This window comes from Podarcis raffonei, chromosome 2 (genome assembly GCF_027172205.1).
Source record: "Podarcis raffonei isolate rPodRaf1 chromosome 2, rPodRaf1.pri, whole genome shotgun sequence".
NCBI lineage: Eukaryota > Metazoa > Chordata > Lepidosauria > Squamata > Lacertidae > Podarcis > Podarcis raffonei.
In genome coordinates this window covers 10,540,220-10,558,484 of record NC_070603.1, presented here as the reverse complement: position 1 = coordinate 10,558,484, position 18,265 = coordinate 10,540,220, and the positions used below count along the sequence as shown (strand labels likewise).

At 47.6% G+C, this 18,265-nt stretch overlaps 1 protein-coding gene across 2 annotated transcripts in view; it reads right to left on the bottom strand.

Annotated features, from left to right (window-relative positions):
- Positions 1–18,265, bottom strand: part of LOC128406098 (unconventional myosin-Ia-like) — a 53,272-nt gene that overhangs the window by 23,482 nt on the left and 11,525 nt on the right. For both annotated transcript variants that reach the window (XM_053373137.1, XM_053373138.1), the window contains exons 2-14: positions 15,862–16,021; positions 14,297–14,412; positions 13,951–14,045; positions 12,053–12,157; positions 11,280–11,326; positions 10,486–10,549; positions 9,746–9,844; positions 8,860–8,963; positions 6,213–6,360; positions 4,071–4,189; positions 2,552–2,638; positions 1,286–1,351; positions 803–907 (exon numbers count right to left, since the gene is read on the bottom strand). In XM_053373137.1, coding sequence (XP_053229112.1) covers positions 803–907; positions 1,286–1,351; positions 2,552–2,638; positions 4,071–4,189; positions 6,213–6,360; positions 8,860–8,963; positions 9,746–9,844; positions 10,486–10,549; positions 11,280–11,326; positions 12,053–12,157; positions 13,951–14,045; positions 14,297–14,412; positions 15,862–15,981 — 1,275 coding nt within the window. In that variant the 5' untranslated portion in view covers positions 15,982–16,021. The remainder of the gene's footprint in view (positions 1–802; positions 908–1,285; positions 1,352–2,551; positions 2,639–4,070; positions 4,190–6,212; positions 6,361–8,859; positions 8,964–9,745; positions 9,845–10,485; positions 10,550–11,279; positions 11,327–12,052; positions 12,158–13,950; positions 14,046–14,296; positions 14,413–15,861; positions 16,022–18,265) is intronic.

Below are 18,265 nucleotides of genomic sequence, written 5' to 3'. Positions count from 1 at the left end.
CAAACTCACTGCCCCATCCCATCAAGCGGCAGGGAGGTGGCACCACCCCATCACTCCCGATGTGAGTTGTAGTAGTGTAACAGCATCCAGGCGGGGGCCAGAACACAGGTTCTCAGTTCCTCACTCTGTCTCGTTAGGCATCCTGGCTCCCACTTTGCCCAACCAGATGCTTGAGAAGCCCACAGACAGGACATTAGCACAAAAACTCTCTCCCCTTTGGTTGTTCCCTAGCATATGGTATACAGAGGCTTGCAGCCTCTGCTCCTGGGAGTAGAATATAGTCATCACGATGACTAGTAGCCACTGACACCACCTCCTCTTGCAAACAGGAAAAGGGCTTCCACATAACAATGGTTCGTTCTGGGCAGGAAACCTGTTCTGTTGTAACAAATGGACAGGACCATCCCAACTACCCCACACACACCAACATTATACACCCCCACCTCTTTTTACATACTATACTATATTTATATTTCCCTATAAAATACAATTGCTTCTCTGATCTTATGGTGAATTCTGTTGGAAGCCGCCCAGAGTGGCTGGGGAAACCCAGCCAGATGGGTGGGGTATAAATAGTATATTATTATTATTATTATTATTATTATTATTATTATTATTATACCTGCACTGTTTGTTTGTGTACACACACACACACACACATATATATACACACACATACACACACACACACACACACACACACACACACACACACACACAACCTTGTGTATATATAACCTATTCTATTAATACCCTTGCCCCTTGCCTATGAACCAGGCCTGGCTCTGGCAAAATTGTCTACCTCCCGAATGTACTCCTCTTGCTCCTCCTTCAGGGTCAGCAGGATGAAGATTTGCTGCAGCTTCTCGTTGCAGTAATTGATAATGAACTGCTCAAAGCTGTTGTCCTACACAGAGGAGGAGGAGAAAAAAATAGAAACTTTGAAAGCAAAAGACCCCCAGGTAAAGGATGCATACATCCTAGATCGACTCCCACATATAAAACCCTCACCATATAAAACCCTAAGCCTGACTCTCAGCCCTGACGTCTCCTCGCAACATATTGTAAACCCAGTTTATGTTTGTGCTCCTCCATTTAATACACATAAACAAGACATGGAAAGATAGAGAGGTAGCAATGCACACATAACACATGAGCATGCACTCAGAGAGAGCACCTTCTCATATCTGAAGGCACCAGCCTGCCCCAGAGTCAAACCCACTTGCCAAGACCCTGACCAAATACCTGCCTTTAGAAGCAAGGACCAGGAATATCCACTACTCACCTGAAAAATCTCAAAGCCATAAATATCCAGGACACCCATGACTTTCTTGTGCTCAGTCGTCGTCACCTAGAAGAAGAAGAAGAGGAAGAGGAAGAAGGTGTACTGAAAGCATTCACACTTCCCAGTCTCCCCTGGTCATTTAATTGGGGATAGTTATCATCTTGTTTCTGTCTTCCTAATCATGAATACATACTTTTTCCACACACAAAAAATTGTCAGTGCCTATATGAAAATGTATCATTTAGCTCAATCCCATCCTTACTCCAAAGCAGCCTAATATGGCAGGGGTAGTTCTCCAGATGTCGGTGCTGCTGTTTGACTCCAGTTGACATCAACCTCTGCCAGAATGCATAATGGTGAGGGATGATGAAAGATGTGGTCTAGCAACACCTAGATGGCCGCAAGTACTCCACCCCCCATGTATGGGTTCTCTCACTAAGCCAGATATGAAAATAAGGGAACGTTTGTGAATGATGACATTAAAAAGGTAAAGGGACCCCTGACCATTAGGTCCAGTCATGGCCGACTCTGGGGTTGCGGTGCTCATCTCGCTTTATTGGCCGAGGGAGACAGTGTACAGCTTCCGGGTCATGTGGCCAGCATGACTAAGCTGCTTCTGGTGAACCAGAGCAGTGCACGGAAACGCCGTTTACCTTCCCGCCAGAGTGGTACCTATTTATCTACTTGCACTTTGACGTGCTTTCGAACTACTAGGTGGGCAGGAGCAGGGACCGAGCAACGGGAGCTCACCCCGTCGCGGGGATTCGAACCACCAACCTTCTGATCGGCAAGTCCTAGGCTCTGTGGTTTAATCCACAGCGCCACCCGCGTCCCTTTTAGGTGAGTCCTAAACCACTGGGTTAAACCACAGAGCCTAGGACTTGCCGATCAAAAGGTCGGCAGTTTGAATCCCTTTGACGGGGTGAGCACCCGTTGCTCAGTCCCTGCCAACCTAGCAGTTCAAAAGCACCTCAAAGTGCAAGTAGATAAATAGGTACCGCTCCGGCAGGAAGATAAACAGCGTTTCCGTGTGCTGCTCTGGTTCGCCAGAAGCAGCTTAGTCATGCTGGCCACATGACCCGGAAGCTGTACGCCGGCTCCCTCGGCCAGTAAAGCGAGATGAGTGCCGCAACCCCAGAGTCGGTTACGACTGGACCTAATGGTCAGGGGTCCCTTTACCTTTAAACCACTGCTTTAATGCATTGGATGTTGAACTCATTTTGACTGTTTTAAGTCAGGTGGATCATATCCACTGCACACACTCACTTTGATGCTCTCGTTGATCCTGTTAACAAGCCAGTTAAATAGCCGGTTATAAACGTTCTTTGCTAGGGCATCCCGCACATAGTAACCCTAGGAAGCAAGACAGAGATTGTTAGACCATGAAACACACAGCCCCTTCAGGAAGCTGAGAGCCCTGGGCTCAGAACCATCCTGGATTATAGCTATCTGATGGGGGCATGCTTTACACATCCTAAGTATACTGGTCGAAAACCAGTCTTAGAATCATCACTGTAACTTGTAGAATTATGATAATTTAACGGCTGCTCTACAGAACTGCCATTCCTAGAATTGAAAGGAGAAAGTATGACGGGGTGGGCGGGCAAGGGACATACTACATTCATAGGTTGTTTTGTGCCCTACAACAGCCTGGATTTCAACTGGGGATGTCAGAGAGTTCCGTCTGAAATGGAAATTTGAGCAGTGTTCAACCACAGTCAATAATTGAAATCATACAAGTGAATATGTGTGCTATTCACTATGATTGATTTTTCAGTCAGCAAATGTTACATTATACCATATTGGCCTGAATATAAGCCTTAATTTTTTCCAAATTCTGACCATGAAAAATTAAAGGGCAGCTTAAATTCATGACCTTACAAAAATTGGCTTTTATGATATTGCTGCTGAAACAGACGTAAGGTAAAACAGAACTGGTGTAAGTGCCTGCGGAATTTTAAGGGAGCGGCTTATATTCGGGTATTAACTTTTTTTCTTTTCCCTCCTTGAATTTTAAAGGTGTTGCTTATATTTGGTTGCGGCTTATATTCGGGCCAATACAGTATTATTTTCTGCCTTGTTTTTGATGTTTCCCTTCTGTCACAATGCACTGAAGTTAATTGCAAAATTAACAACTTAATTAATTGCGTTACTTTTGACAATAGCTGCTAGCGACACAAATAACATAGGATTGGCCAGAAGCCGAACTGCAGTGGAAGAGAAACAGTGCTGATTGCAACAATCACAGGATGGGACAGAAATCACTGCATCCTTACACCCTTAATTTCAACATCTGCTGAAAGGTTCAATAGTGTCTACACTGATAGACAACAACACTCCAGGATTTAATGCAAGGTCTCTCCCAGAAAATGGTCTAACACTGAGCTGTGGCTCTTCCTGCTTCCATAAAGAGAGTGTCACCTGCAAGAAGGCCCTGCTCCCTGTAGCTATCAGGCTAACTTCAGACTCCTGCACCTTGGCATTTGTATACTGGAGAAAATGAGTTAGCACACCAGTGCTGATATGTCTGCAGTGAGATGCAAAACACAGATTCTAGCATGCAGCAGAATATGTACATAAATGACCTGCCACAGTATGAAGTGGCTGGTAAGAAAAACATGAACAAGAGGGTTATTGAGACCTCCACCCATTGAACTGGTTGAGAGGACAGGCTTGAGTCTCTGTGAAACAGTTTTTAAAAAAATGGAATGGAAATGCAGCAGAACCAACATTTTTGCACGGGAACTAGTGACCTAATCTGCATGCACCTAAACTCCACACTCACCTGTGAGACCGTCAGTGTTGTCACCACCTTCTCCTGATGAGCTTCCACTGTGCGAGAGCACAAAGCCTGCTCCAGGGCAGTTTCACTCAATTGGATCAGCTGACAGATCTCCCGCACCACTGCAAAAGCAAAGCGAGAAGTGAGTTCCTCCCCCTGGTACTGGAGACACATTGCAATGCAGAGAAATCAAGGGAGAGAGGCTCAGCGGGGATCGAGGCAGGAGTTTCCTAAGCTCAGGCTGTCTTCTACCAATTACTGTTCCATTCATTCTAGTGGGCAGGGATGGACAAACTTGCCCATTTCAGCTGTTCTCAGTCTTGTTCTCCACATTTCTACATCAGTCTGGATTACTTTCCCCCCAGTCCTTGTAAAAAAATTGCCAGATTTTAGCGCACATTTATCCTAATACAGTATAGGCATTTTGTCTACAATCTTCAATAATTTTTGTGGTGAGCAATTTCCCCTAAAATAACATTCTTTAAGGGACGTGGGTGGTGCTGTGGGTTAAACTACAGAGCCTAGGACTTGCAGATCAGAAGGTCAGCGGTTCGAATCCCCGCGACGGGGTGAGCTCCTGTTGCTCGGTCCCTGCTCCTGCCAACCTAGCAGTTCGAAAGCATGTCAAAGTTCAAGTAGATAAATAGGTACCGCTCTGGCGGGAAGGTAAACGGTGTTTCCGTGTACTGCTCTGGTTTGCCAGAAGCGGCTTAGTCATGCTGGCCACATGACCCGGAAGCTGTACGCCGGCTCCCTCGGCCAATAAAGCGAGATGAGCACCGCAACCCCAGAGTCGGTCACGACTGGACCTAATGGTCAGGGGTCCCTTTACCTTTAACACATTCTTGAAAACTGTTTTCACAAATATATGGCTTCTTATGCACACCTTCCCCCAATTTGTGCATTTGTTAGCAGCACCAAAGTGACCTCTCTGGGGCACAAGCCTGGGCAACGTGTATGGAAGTCCTGAGCTGCCCAGATGATGAGGCCCTGCCCATGGCTTCGCTGATGTGGTCCAAAGGAAGGCAGAGCAATCGGTTTGGCACCAGCTTGGATGCAGGAGTTGCCAGAAGGAGGCATACAAGGCACCATCCAACCATCTTAGGGACTTCACTTCGGATTTGTGTAGAGCAGGCTTCCTCAAACTTGGCCCTCCAGATGTTTCTTGGCCTACAACTCCCATGATCCCTAGCTAGCAGGACCAGTGGTCAGGGATGATGGGAATTGTAGTCTCAAAACATCTGGAGGGTCAAGTTTGAGGAAGCTTGGTGTAGAGTTTACTCCTTAGCCTTTTCTTCTCCCAAAGATATCCTACAAGGCAGCAGAGGTTTAGAATCAGAGTCTTCCTTCACCTCAATTAGATCAGTAACAGCAGACAACTTTCCCCTAAAAGGTTGTTTGCCTGCTATTATTTTTATTCCTGCCGCATGCAGCAGGTTGTGGAGGGAACTCGCAAAGTGATGACGTCCCATTGAATTACTAAATGTTGCTAAATGATACAGGGCAGCTGATGTTCCAACTGTATTTAGGAAAATCCTTTTAATTTTAAACCCATTATGGCAACCTGGCCACAGGGTGTATCATACTATGGAACTGGGACTATTAAGCCAATGGCACTCAGGCTGCATGCAGCCACATACCATATTTTTTGCTCCATAAGATGCACTTTTTTCCTCTTAAAAACTAAGGGGGAATGTCTGTGCGTCTTATAGAGCGAATGTGTGGTCCCTGGGGCTGGGTGGGGGAAACCCGGGCTTCCCCCACCTGCCCCGCAAGCTCCGGGAGCGGAGGCAAGGCTGCGCGCAACCTTGCCACTGCTCCCCAACCTGTTCTGGGGCCTGGGGTTGGGGAAAACTCGGGCTTCCCCCGCCCCCAGCCCCGCAAGCTCCGGGAGTGGCGGCAAGGCTGTGCGCAGCCTGCCTGCTGCTCTTTGGGGCTGGAGGGAGGGAAATAATTTTTTCCCCTTGATTTCCCCCTCTAAAAACTAGGTGCGTCTTGTGGTCCGGTGCATCCTATAGAGCGAAAAATACAGTAACACCTGGGAGAAAGATTTGGTTCTCAAAATCGTGAGCTACTATGGGGCAATCAGCCCTGGGCCTAACTCTGCATGGTAATCCTGGAGATGACCCATCGTGCCCTGCTGACCTTTGTCATCCTCGATTCCACAAGCTTCTGCTCCACTGGCCTGAAATTGCTGCCCCAGCTTTAAGTTGCCAAGTTTGAGGACGACAGCAGCCACCTCCAGCACCGCTGTGATCTCTGATGGGGAGAAGCCAATGGCTCGCATAGCATCCTTCAAGAAAAGCAGCATTAGGGAACAGGGTTAAACACAGGAAAGCCCTCAGGTGAGCTCCCTATGGACCACAGCAAAGCCTCCTGTTCATGAGCGTGTTGAGATCCAAGGCAAAACCCAATTATACTTTCAGGGACAACAATGGATGTGTAAATGGCGCTGTGGGTTAAACCACAGAGCCTAGGACTTGCCGACCAGAAGGTCGGTGGTTCGAATCCCCGCAACGGGGTGAGCTCCCGTTGCTCAGTCCCTGCCAACCTAGCAGTTCGAAAGCACGTCCAAGTGCAAGTAGATAAATAGGTACCGCTCCGGCAGGAAGGTAAATGGTGTTTCCGTGCGCTGCTCTGGTTCGCCAGAAGCGGCATAGTCATGCTGGCCACATGACCTGGAAGCTGTACGCCAGCTCCCTCGGCCAATAAAGCAAGATGAGCGCCGCAACCCCAGAGTCGGCCACAACTGGACCTAATGGTCAGGGGTCACTTTACCTTTACCTAAGGGTGCTCCCAGGGAGGTATTTAATATGATATCAGTGCTCCTTATCTGTCCACAAGACTTTCCTGGATTCAAAATTCCAGTCCATACTCCCCTCTCCCCATCTAATCCTGGTTTTCCCTTTCTGGGGGAAATTCAACAAAACTGCCGCCAACTTCCTATTTGCAATATCTCAGCGACCCATTTGCAACATTAAGCCCCTGTCTCTGAAAGCACTCTGATTAACTAGAGAGAAGGATCTGGGTTGCACAGGCTCTAATATGCCATAGGGCAGGTCTGTGGATTCACAGGAATATACAAGTGGGACCTGCAACAGAATGCTGCTATGTGGCGTGTGTGCTTCTGTTCAGGGTTCCAGTCACCCATGCCCCTTTCCAGGATATTCTCCACACACACATTTTCCCTCCCCAGTTTTGCACACATACACCAACAGTCAGTGAGGATTTCATAGCTGCTGAACATGCTCATACCCAAAAGGCAAGGTGAGGCGACTGCCTCAGGCAGCAGGATCCCCAAGGGACATCAGATCCCAATGTCAATCTTTATCCCCCCCTCCCTATTCTTGATTTAGATCTTCACTCACCCCTACTTCCCTGGTGGTGGGGAGCACCATTTTGTGGTTTGCCTCAGGTGTCAGAATGTCCTGAGCCGGCCCTGCTCATACTTCATGTTGTGGTGTTCTCTATGTCTCTCATTTGTACTTCTATACACCTTGGGTTCTGCAAGGAGCTAGTCCACACTTCTGCTTATTCCCATGCCTAGAGAGCATGGGTCCAGCAGTTGTCCTATCCTATGTTTTCTAGGCAAGGGTCTGAGCAGTTCTGCCTCTGCCCTGTTGCTTTACCCCAGAAAACCTGCTCTTTAGCGCTAAATTGGAACAAATAGCAATATGTGGAAACCCCAATTGCCATTTGTTCCGATTCAGTGCTAAAATGCAAGTTTTCCTGGGGGAATAGTGATGGAGCAAATGGAAGTGTGAATGAGCCCTAAGTCCAGACCTTCCAAGTGTCCCTATTTTCCCGAGACAGTCCCAGATATACAGAAGCCGTCCTGGTTTCTGATTTGATCCCAGAATGTCCCACTTTTCCATAGGACGACCCTATGGAGAGCCAGTGTGGTATAGTGGTTAAGAGCGGTAGACTCGTAATCTGGTGAACTGGGATCGATTCCCCGCTTCTCCACATGCAGCTGCTGGGTGACCTTGGGCTAGTCACACTTCTCTGAAGTCTCTCAGCCCCACTCATCTCACAGAGTGTTTGTTGTGGGGGAGGAAGGGAAAGGAGAATGTTAGCCGCTTTGAGACTCCTTAGGGTAGTGATAAAGCAGGATATCAGATCCAAACTCCTCTTCTTCTTCTATTTTCATCAGAGAAATGTTGGAGGGTATGGAGTTATGCGACCCCCCGAGCCATGGAGATAAGTAACTATACAACCTTTAGAAGACACCTAAAGGCAGCCCTGTGTAGGGAAAGTGTTTTTTTAAAAATGTTTAATATTTTATTATGTTTTTATATACAGTGGTACCTCAGGTTAAAAACTTAATTCGTTCTGGAGGTCCGTTCTTAACCTGAAACTGTTCTTAACCTGAAGCACCACTTTAGCTATTGGGGCCTCCCGCTGCCGCCACACCACCGGAGCACGATTTCTGTTCTAATCCTGAAGCAAAGTTCTTAACCCGAGGTACTATTTCTGAGTTAGCGGAGTCTGTAACCTGAAGCATATGTAACCTGAAGCGTATGTAACCCGAGGTACCACTGTATGTTGAAAGCCGCCCAGAGTGGCTGGGGCAACCCAGTCAGATGGGAACAGGACACCCCTATTTTCATCTGAGAAATGTTGGAGGGTATGTAAGTCTTCAGAAAACTCCCTCCTGTTCATGGCTGCATGCATATAGGTTACATGAGGACAAATATCATGACCATTACTACCACTACTACATCTTCTGCCACTCACAGACCAGTACAATTTATACCCCAGACCCCACTATGGCACACAGCACAACTCATACCTGAACAGCTCTGAAATTGGCGGCATCATCCATACCGTGCAGGCTTGAAGCCTCCCTGTTGAGGTAACCATAAAGGCGGCAGTCTCGTTGCAGCTTCAGCTGTCCTGTTGAAGAGGAGGAATCATTGTCGTGGCCTCTGTGGTTCTCACCCCTCCTTTATTCACAGAGCCCCCCACCCCTGTGTTAAGGGAGGCCATATTCTGATGCTATGATGTATCCCCCCACTTGCAAGACTCAACCACCCACTCAGAAGTAAATGGCCAGAGCTCTCTTCCCTAATGGGGCCACACACACTTGGCCTAGAATGCAGCCCTCTAACTCTGCCATTGTGTGCTTTAGGCCCCGTCATAGCTGTCAACTTACAGATTTGAAAATAAGGGACCAGCAGCCTTGAAAATAAGGGATCAGCAGCCAAAATAAGGGATTTTCAGAGCACACTCAACTTCTGAGCCCCTCCGAGCCAAAGGCAGAAAGCCCAGCCAGCAGCCAAACGAAGCCTCAAGTGGTGGTTCCCACAGCACAGCAACCCAGCAAAGGGGATGCAGCAAGGGAAATCACCGTCACCTCTCTGCTGGGAAGCGCTGAGCAAAAATGAGTCCCCAGGCAACGCGGCCGATTTGATCGGCACAAGGCATGCAAGCTCCACCCCCCCAGTCGTTCTTAGACTCCTTATTGGGTGAGCAACGCAGCCAAGCAACACAGTTGGAGCCTCCCTCCTCCCTGGCCAGCAGGGAGGGAGGGAGAGGAGCTGCTTCCTTTGAAACCCGGGAAATTTAAGGGACATCATCAATAAGGGACAGCAATGGGACACAGCGCTGGGATAAGGGACTTTCCCGCCAAATAAGGGATGGTTGACAGCTATGGGCCCCGTGGATGAAAGACGTACTGAGCAGCTCGTCCGAGCCTCCAGACAGCAGCTGGTAGAAGATGTGGAAATTCCTCTCGCCCTTGACATGATGAACCACCCGGGATTTCTCTAGCAGGTCTGAGAATAAATGGAAGGAGGAAATGAAAGAGGTAAGTGTTGGATGGGCACCATCAAGGCCAAGCTACTATCTGTAGTGTCTCTGGATATTCCTAGGCTCCTGAAAAATCTTGTAGCCTGGCAATGTGCATCTGAGGATAAACAGAAACACAGAACCTGCTGCCTTGAAGATGTTGCTGGACAGGGAAGCCAATGGGATGTCCAACTCTCCTCAGCCCCATCTAGCAAGGCCAATTGCCAGAGATGGTGGGACCTGTAGTCCAAAACGTCTGGAGAGCACACATTCTAGGGTTGCCATGTGTCCTCTTTTCCCAGGACATGTCCTCTTTTTCATGGGTAGAGTCGTCATAGTGATCATGAGTTAAATGTAGAAGTTGGCAAATGTGTCCTCTTTTTTGCAATATGGCAGCCCTAACATTGACTAGATACTAAAATGTAGGTGTGCGTCTTAAGGTTGGGGAACCTATGGCTCTCCAATGTCGTTGGACTCCACCACCCATTAGCCCCAGACAGCATGGCCAATTGTCAGGTGTGGTGGGAGTTGCAGCCTCTGGTTCCAGCAACTGGCCAAGAGGATGAAATCCCGTTTGTGCCTTATAAATTCTCACAAACTTTATCAGGGTCTGGTATCTCATACTCACAATTGCTGATGACGCCACCCAAAGGATCGCCCTTGAAGTCAAACTCAATATCCATGTATTTGCCCTAAGGAGAAGAAGGGAATGTGGAAAGCAGTTGAAGCAAAATGAGCTGCCTGTAACCCCTGAAGGATGTGATACTGAGTCCACCCACCTTTGGGAATTGAGTTCCTGTTTTTTAATTCATTTTTGCTTCAGAGTAGCCCAATTTACAGTGAAGATATAGGGACTTGGTGATTTAAAATTGACAGATAGCAATGGTCAAACTACACGAGACATGTTTACTTTCCCCAGTGGAGCAAGTAGCAGTTACAGTAGGGATTTAGATCAGGAAAATGGCATTCAGGGGTGGGTGCTTTCCCTCTCTCCCACAACGCAAATGTCTCAAGCAAAACTATGGCCTCTCCTCCAAAACAGCAGCATTTCTCATTTTAAAAACAACAGTATTCTTGCCCTGACAGATGCCTTTGTATCCACCCAACCAACCACATCAAGCAAGATTTCTTCAAGTCAGAAAGCAAAGCTGCACGCTTTCTCATTTCCATGAAGAGTAGAATAACAATAAATGATGTGAAACAGGCGAATATTACCTGGACATTTGATTAACACCATTTATGCAGGTCACGTCAATCATCTTTTCTTGGCATACTATTTGAGTTGTGGAATTTTGATGTAGGCGCAGATTTGAATCCAGAATTCTTGCTCTCTCTTCCCATCCCACCCTCTTAAGTGGCTTGACATAATTCTTGCTGTGACACAAACTCTCCCAAAACATTCATTCCTCGGCAAATACTTACAAATCGTGAGGAGTTGTCATTGCGAATGGTTTTGGCGTTTCCAAAGGCTGCAATAGGGGATGAAGAGGGTTATTAAAAGGGTTGCACGTTTACCCAGGAAAGCCTTGCCCAACCCTCCATGTGGTGGAGAGCCAGTGTGGTGTAGTGGTTAAGGGCCCTGTAATCTGGTGAACCAGGTTCGCGTTCCCGCTCCTCCACATGCAGCTGCTGGGTGACCTTGGGCCAGTCACACTTCTTTGAAGTCTCTCAGCCCCACTCACCTCACAGAGTGTTTGTTGTGGGGGAGGAAGGGAAAGGAGAATGTTAGCCACTTTGAGACTCCTTAGGGTAGTGATAAAGCGGGATATCAAATCCAAACGCCTCCTCCTCCATGACGTTAAGAGGTCTTCTGGACTAGATTGTAGAGGCAACGTATCATGGCAGGAATGGACAAACAGGGATAGAATAGTATAGAATTCAAGGACTTGCTAGACCACAGATTATGAAAACTCAAAGGTTCTCAAAAGCTCAAGGCCAAGACAAGTTGGTATCACTAACGTCACGGGCACTGTCCAATATGTGGCTGTAACATTTGCCCAACTACAGCAAATGCAAATGAATACAACAGAAGCTTTGGCTTCAGTGGGGACATCTGGATCCTTCACAAGTAATGAGCAACAACTGCATACAATTAGGCATCCTTATCAAAAGCGCAGAAGAGCCTTGGTACTTTCCTGTCCCAGAACGCAGCCCTCTTTATCCCATTCACAGAGAAGAAATCAGCATGTACATACCTTCCAGTACTGGGTTCGACTGCAGCAGCTGTTCCTTGACACGATTCACCTGTTCCCCTTTCCCACATACAGCTGCCACGTATGACATCATCAGCTTGCTGGCCTCTGAGGGTACAGGAAAAGTAGGAGGACTAGAGGTAAGAGATCCATTCTTTAAGAGTCAGAAGCAGTATTTCCACCAACCTCAGTGCTGATCTTAGTACTGGAGTGCTTAGATTAGAGATCCCATACACTTTAAGTGTCCTGCCGCAGGTATCATTCAGTGTTAGATAACTAGCACGTGTATATGGTTTGCCCAAAGTGGCTTTGCAGGCCCAATGGAGAGGATTGGCAGTCCTAATTAAGCCTTAGGTCCAGAGGTTCCCGCTTCTGGATTATACTTTTGTTTGGAGATGTGTGCATAATTGTTTGCATAAGCACTTACCGGTAGTTGGATTTCATGCAAGGCAGGAGGGCATTTTCAGCTGTGAACAGCCTATTTATATCTGTCTATGTCATTGTTTCCCAAACTTGGGTCTCCAGTTGTTTTTGGACTACGACTCCTACCATCCCTAACTAGCAAGACCAGTGATCAGAGACGATGGGAATTGTAGTCCAAAACCAGCAGGAGACCCAAATTGGGGAAACTCTGGTCTATGTGAACAAGAAGATTGGGGGTGAGGGAACCGGGTGGAACACAGGCTGTGGTAATTTTTGGATAGTGTCAAGGGCACTTCCCAGACAAAGAATGCACACAGCAGAGAGTTAACTGTTGTCAAAGATATCACAGTCACTTCTACAGCTCTCAAGAACTATGCACACCCGCTTAGTGTCTAGGCAGTTATTCCAATCCCTATAGAGCAGTTTCAGCAATGGGAACCACTCCCCCTCCACCAGTTTATGTACCTTCCCCCGATGGGCTGTGTGCACACAGCTGGAGACTGCACCTGCATGGAAACTTCCTCTGCTCATCCCTCTTCAATCCCCTCCTGGTTCTGGGAGACAGTGGTTCAGCAGAGGGTGGGGAGCACCCAGACCTTCACTTGCCTGGCCTGCCTCTTCCTCTAGCTCTGAAGCTTCCCCTGCCTCCGACTCCTGCTTCCTGGCTGGTACAGGTCCCCACAGACCACTGGCCCCCTCTCCCAAGTCAAACTCCAGCCCCCACTTCCCCTGGCGCTCACTCTTCAGCATCCTGCCATCCCCTGACAGTAGCATGTTACATGATATGAAGCTGTATCAGTCTCTCTAGTGCAGACTTCCTCTGTTGCCCTCCAGATGTTGTTGGACTCCAACCTCCGCCAGCCCCAGGCAGCATGACTAGTGATCAGTTGGACATCGGTTTGGGGAAGGCTGGTCACCTTGACAAACTACATAGGACTCAGCTACATTAGGGGGAAAGTACTGTATTTTTCCGTGTATAAGACTAGGTCTTTTTACTTTAAAATTATGGGGTCTGTGGGTCATCTTATACACAGGGCAATCTCCCCCCTATTTTCTTAAATTGGAATCCCTAAAAATAGGGGGCATCTTATACCGGGGGGGGGGGGCTCTTATACACGGAAAAATACGGTAGTTATATGTTTTAACACTGTGACACCAGATGGCACTGTAGAGCTGAAATCGGAACTTATGAAATTTTCCATTGTGAGCTTTAAGACGGGTTTTTCCCCAGGGTGTTTTTTATAGCTGCGTAGATGCAGCCAAACAGAAACACGCCAACATTACTATATAAACCCACCACTCTGCTAAGGCCTGCCATGTGTCGCTAGACTACAACTCCCATCATCCCTAACCATTGGCCATGCTCACTGGGGGCTGATGGGAATTGTAGTTCAGCAACATCCGGAAGCTCACACATGTCTCCCACCCCTGTTTTATGACGTTCTCCTCCCTCCCTTGAATAACCCTTTCTCACTCACCTGTTTTGCCAGCCCCGCTCTCTCCAGTGATAAGAATGCATTGGTCTTTGTCCTGGTCTCTCAGTGAGCGATAGGCATCATCTGCTATGGCATAGCTATGTAGGCACAGTGAAGAAGCATTAGAATAAGGTTACCAGATTTTTTTCAATGAATCCAGGGACATGTTTCAACTTCAATGGATTTTGTATGGGGACTGATTTGTAAATCCAGGGACTGTCCCCAGGAAACGGAGACGTCTGGTAACCTTACATTAGAAGGGCAGGCTGGCTGGCTTGCTACCAGCATCCCATTCCTCAAAGCTGTCACATACATACACACGCCAAACTCCTTTGGGGGTCTCACTTACATGTGGGGTTTTACCGCAAAGAAGTTACAGTTCTTATACTCCTCCACTATCTCTTCCGTGTAAATGGGCAGCTGCTCGTACGGGTTCACGGAGATCACCACGTTCCCGATGTATGTCTGTCAAGGCAGGAATGTTGCTATTACGAACAGCAAGATGCTGGCAGTGCGCAAAATTGGGGTGAAAGAGTAGGGTGTCCTTAATAAATACCCACAAGCAGTGGCGTAGCGTGGGTTGTCAGCACCCGGGGCAAGGCAAGTAATTTGCGCCCCCTAACCCGTGAGAGAGAGTGAGTGATCCAGGTAGGGGCAGAGAGCTGCGAGTGGGAGCACGCCCCCCCAGATGTTGCGCCCGGTGCGGCTGGCCCCCCCTGCGCCCCCACGCTACGCCACTGCCCACAAGTCCAGCTCCTGAGTCCTCTCCCAGCTTCAGACACGTCATGCTCCCTTGTCACTTCTGAAAAAAGTAGCTAAGCTGGCCAGTACAAAAAGGTAAGGAGGTCAGGGCCTTTTCTGCCTCCCCATAATTCAGGTATTGAATTAACCAGAGACAGTATGGTGTAGTGGTTAGCATAATAGACTAGGACCTGCGAAACCAGGGTTCAAATCCTCAATGGGCTGAAGCTGAGTAAATGAATGAGTCAGTTCCTGCTGCCCCCTCAGCTGACTTTCCTCCAGCTTGTTTTCCCTCGGCCCCTGCTTCTGTTACCACAGCGCCACCTCTCTCTTTCTCCATCCCCTGGGATGAGGATTGCCAAATGATCAGGGGAGGAAACGCTGCTTTGGTCTGTATTGTTGTTGTGCCTTTAAACCCCAGCTTCTTTTTCAGGAATCTACAGGAGAAGCTTTTCACGGCACAAACTTGATAATGTATGTGCATCGTCACTCACTGTGAAAGGCACAGCTACAGAAGCCTGTTGGAAAGTTGGCATGCTTCGTCCTGCACAGCCAGTCAGCTGTGTCTTTGGACAGGAGCTGCAATAGTTGTTGCCTATTTCTCTATACAAAAATACACCTAGGCTGCAAAGCTATACATGTTCTCTAGGGAGCTGACGGGAGAAAATATGCATACGATCGGACTGTGCATGTCATACTGTACAGCGCCTCATGTTTCCCATTCTGAAGTTAAAAATAGGGATGGAGGACAAAACCAGTATGTATATAATGCCTAATATGTCAAATTTTCATTTTCCAAAGCAATACGAGAACTGAAATACAGCCATCCTTTGAAATTCACACGTATCCAAATTTTGCGATGCAGTTCTCCAACGAAACCATGTTTACAAAAAACGCATTATATTAGGGGAATTTGCTTGCAAAAATGTGTATATGTTTGGTGAAACTGCATATAAAAATGAGTTCGGAAAAATGTTCGGAGTCCAAATGAATTTTCATGAGGATTAAAGGGGGGGAGAGAACCATAAATTGCTGCAAAGTGCATAGAAATGTAATTAAGATTTGAAAAATGAGAAACGGAGAGCACCAAAATTGACCGATCCTTCCACCCCAGTTAGAAAGGCTGCCACCCAGTTCAGTTACCACCCCCCCCCCAATCCCTGCCGCTCTTACATAGATTTCCTTATGTTGGAAGCGCTTCTCCAGATTCTGCATTAACGTATCTTCTGTCAATGGGTCCAGAAGCACCAGATCTCCTACCCTACTGGTATCAATTGCAGTATCGGCCTCCATGGCTGTGGGAGAGACAGGAATTCCAGACACGAATGCCTACCTGCAAGGCAATGGAACAGCTAGGTGAGATCTGGATAATGCTGCCACAGAACCAGAAAGACCTCTCCTTAGTGACATGTGAAAAGCTGCCACAGACTCTTGGCTCACACAAAGCCAGTAACAATGCAGCAGGGTCGGTGAGTCTGCAAACCTCCAGATGTTATTGCACTACAGCACAGCTCACCATCCTTGGCCTTGCTGACTGGGGCTGATGGAATCTGGAATCCGACAACATCTGGAGGACCCTGGATTCCTTGCCCTTGCTGTAGATGGGTACAGTGGTACCTCGGGTTACGTTACCTTCGGGTAACGTAATTTAAAGGATACTTTAATGTATACTTCCGGGTTTCGCCGCACGCACATGCGCAGAAGCGCTCTATAGTGGCGTGCGCATGCGCAGAAGCGGCGCCTCCGGATACAGAGTTTTTTGGGTAAGAACGGACCCCCTGGACAAATTAAGTTCATATCCGGAGGGTCCACTGTATTATGCAAGAGACACAAGTGTGTGTGTGTGTGTGTGTGTGTGTGTGTGTTGCTTTCAAGAGCAACTGTGTACATAAGACCATCTGCATTGCAGGGAGTTGGACTTTATGATCCTTGGGTTCCCTTCCAACTATGGTTCTATGATCTATGCTAGATGGCGGTTGATGGGATTTGGAGTCCGACAACATCTGGAAAGCCACAGGTCAGTCACAGTTGCTCTTAGATATTTTGGGGGGAAATATCTAATTATTGAGAAAATAAACAGAGGTGAAATCCACAATGTGTGCTACAGTTTAAGTAAATATCTTGGAGACCCTGCTTCTGTTTTTATGCAGTGGCGTAGCGTGGGTTGTCAGCACCCGGGGCAAGGCAAGTAATTTGCGCCCCCTAACCCGTGGATTTGCCCTAACCCCAGATGTTGCGCCCGGTGCGGCCGGCCCCCCCTGCACCCCCCACGCTACGCCACTGTTTTTATGTTCCATTATCTTGTTTCAGATGAACTGAAAGCACCCTCCCTGTTACAATGTAGTGAGATTACCGCCTGATTAGTGTGAGTGGGTCTATTACGACGGTTTTACGAGAAGTGGCTCCAGATGGGATTTGACACAAGAGAACAGCTAAAATGTTCTTTAATGGCTATGTATGTTCATTTCCAGAATGGGCCACTCACTCACAGAGTTGAGATTCAAGACCAGTGTCTGTTTGGCAGATTGTATTTGAGAAACAGCAGCTTTTGGCAGCTGGAATAAGCAGGGAAATAGAGTGCTATTGGTTGGGTGAAGATGAGGAACGGCGAGGCCTGGACAGAGTATCTTTCTCTCTCTCTCTTACTGCTTCCAGGCGTCTTGCTTATTGAGCATTCAACCTAGAATCATAGAATCTTAGAGTTGGAAGGGACCCAAGGGTCACCTAGTCCAACCCCCTGATCTGTTTGCAGGGAGATTAGGTGACACTGGATTGTTTACAGGGAGGTTAGACAGAATTTCTTTGAAGAAAGTGCTGCCCCAGACTTTCCACCACTTTCTTCCACCCCAAAAACAGTGACAGTCTGAAAGCACCCGCTTTTTTTTAGGTCTGATATAGGACTCAGCTACATAAATAAAGACACAGCTATTTGAATGTGCCATAAACATGCAACACCAGATGGCGCCAGAGAGCAAAAAAATTTAAAACACAATTTCCCATATATATATATATTTCTTTCGTTATAACTATCACATTTCTGACTTATTTATAGCGTTTTCCCCCTATGTGTAGATCCACCCATAGACTAAAAGACCAGCTGTTTTACATGAGTGCCCTTTTACCTCTACTTAAGCCTCTCCGTTTGCAACAAAGCAATAAATAGTCAGGGGTCCAGGCTCTCTATTTTCCTTATTCAGTGAATGCACATGTGGCAGGGCGCAGCACCACAGTGCTACAATTCCCAGAGTTCCATGAGAAGAGGCATTGGCTGTCAAACTACCCAGGGAATTGCAGCTCTGGGAGACGAACACAGCTCCCTTTTGGGGGGAGCGGGGAGCCATGATTGCTTAAAGTGGTATCACAGGGTTCAAAATGAATGCTGTGAATGTAGCCTCTATGTTGCTTCAATTAAACACAAAAACAAAGCCTGACTCTGAATATCCAGTCTGTGCTGCTCCGTAATGAAGGGAAGCAGCAACAATAAGGGAAGCACATGCAGGGAAGGCTAAAAGGTTGCCAGCTCATAAGTGCTTTGTGAGGAGATGCTGAGTGCCTTCCCGACCACCCCCACCCTTCC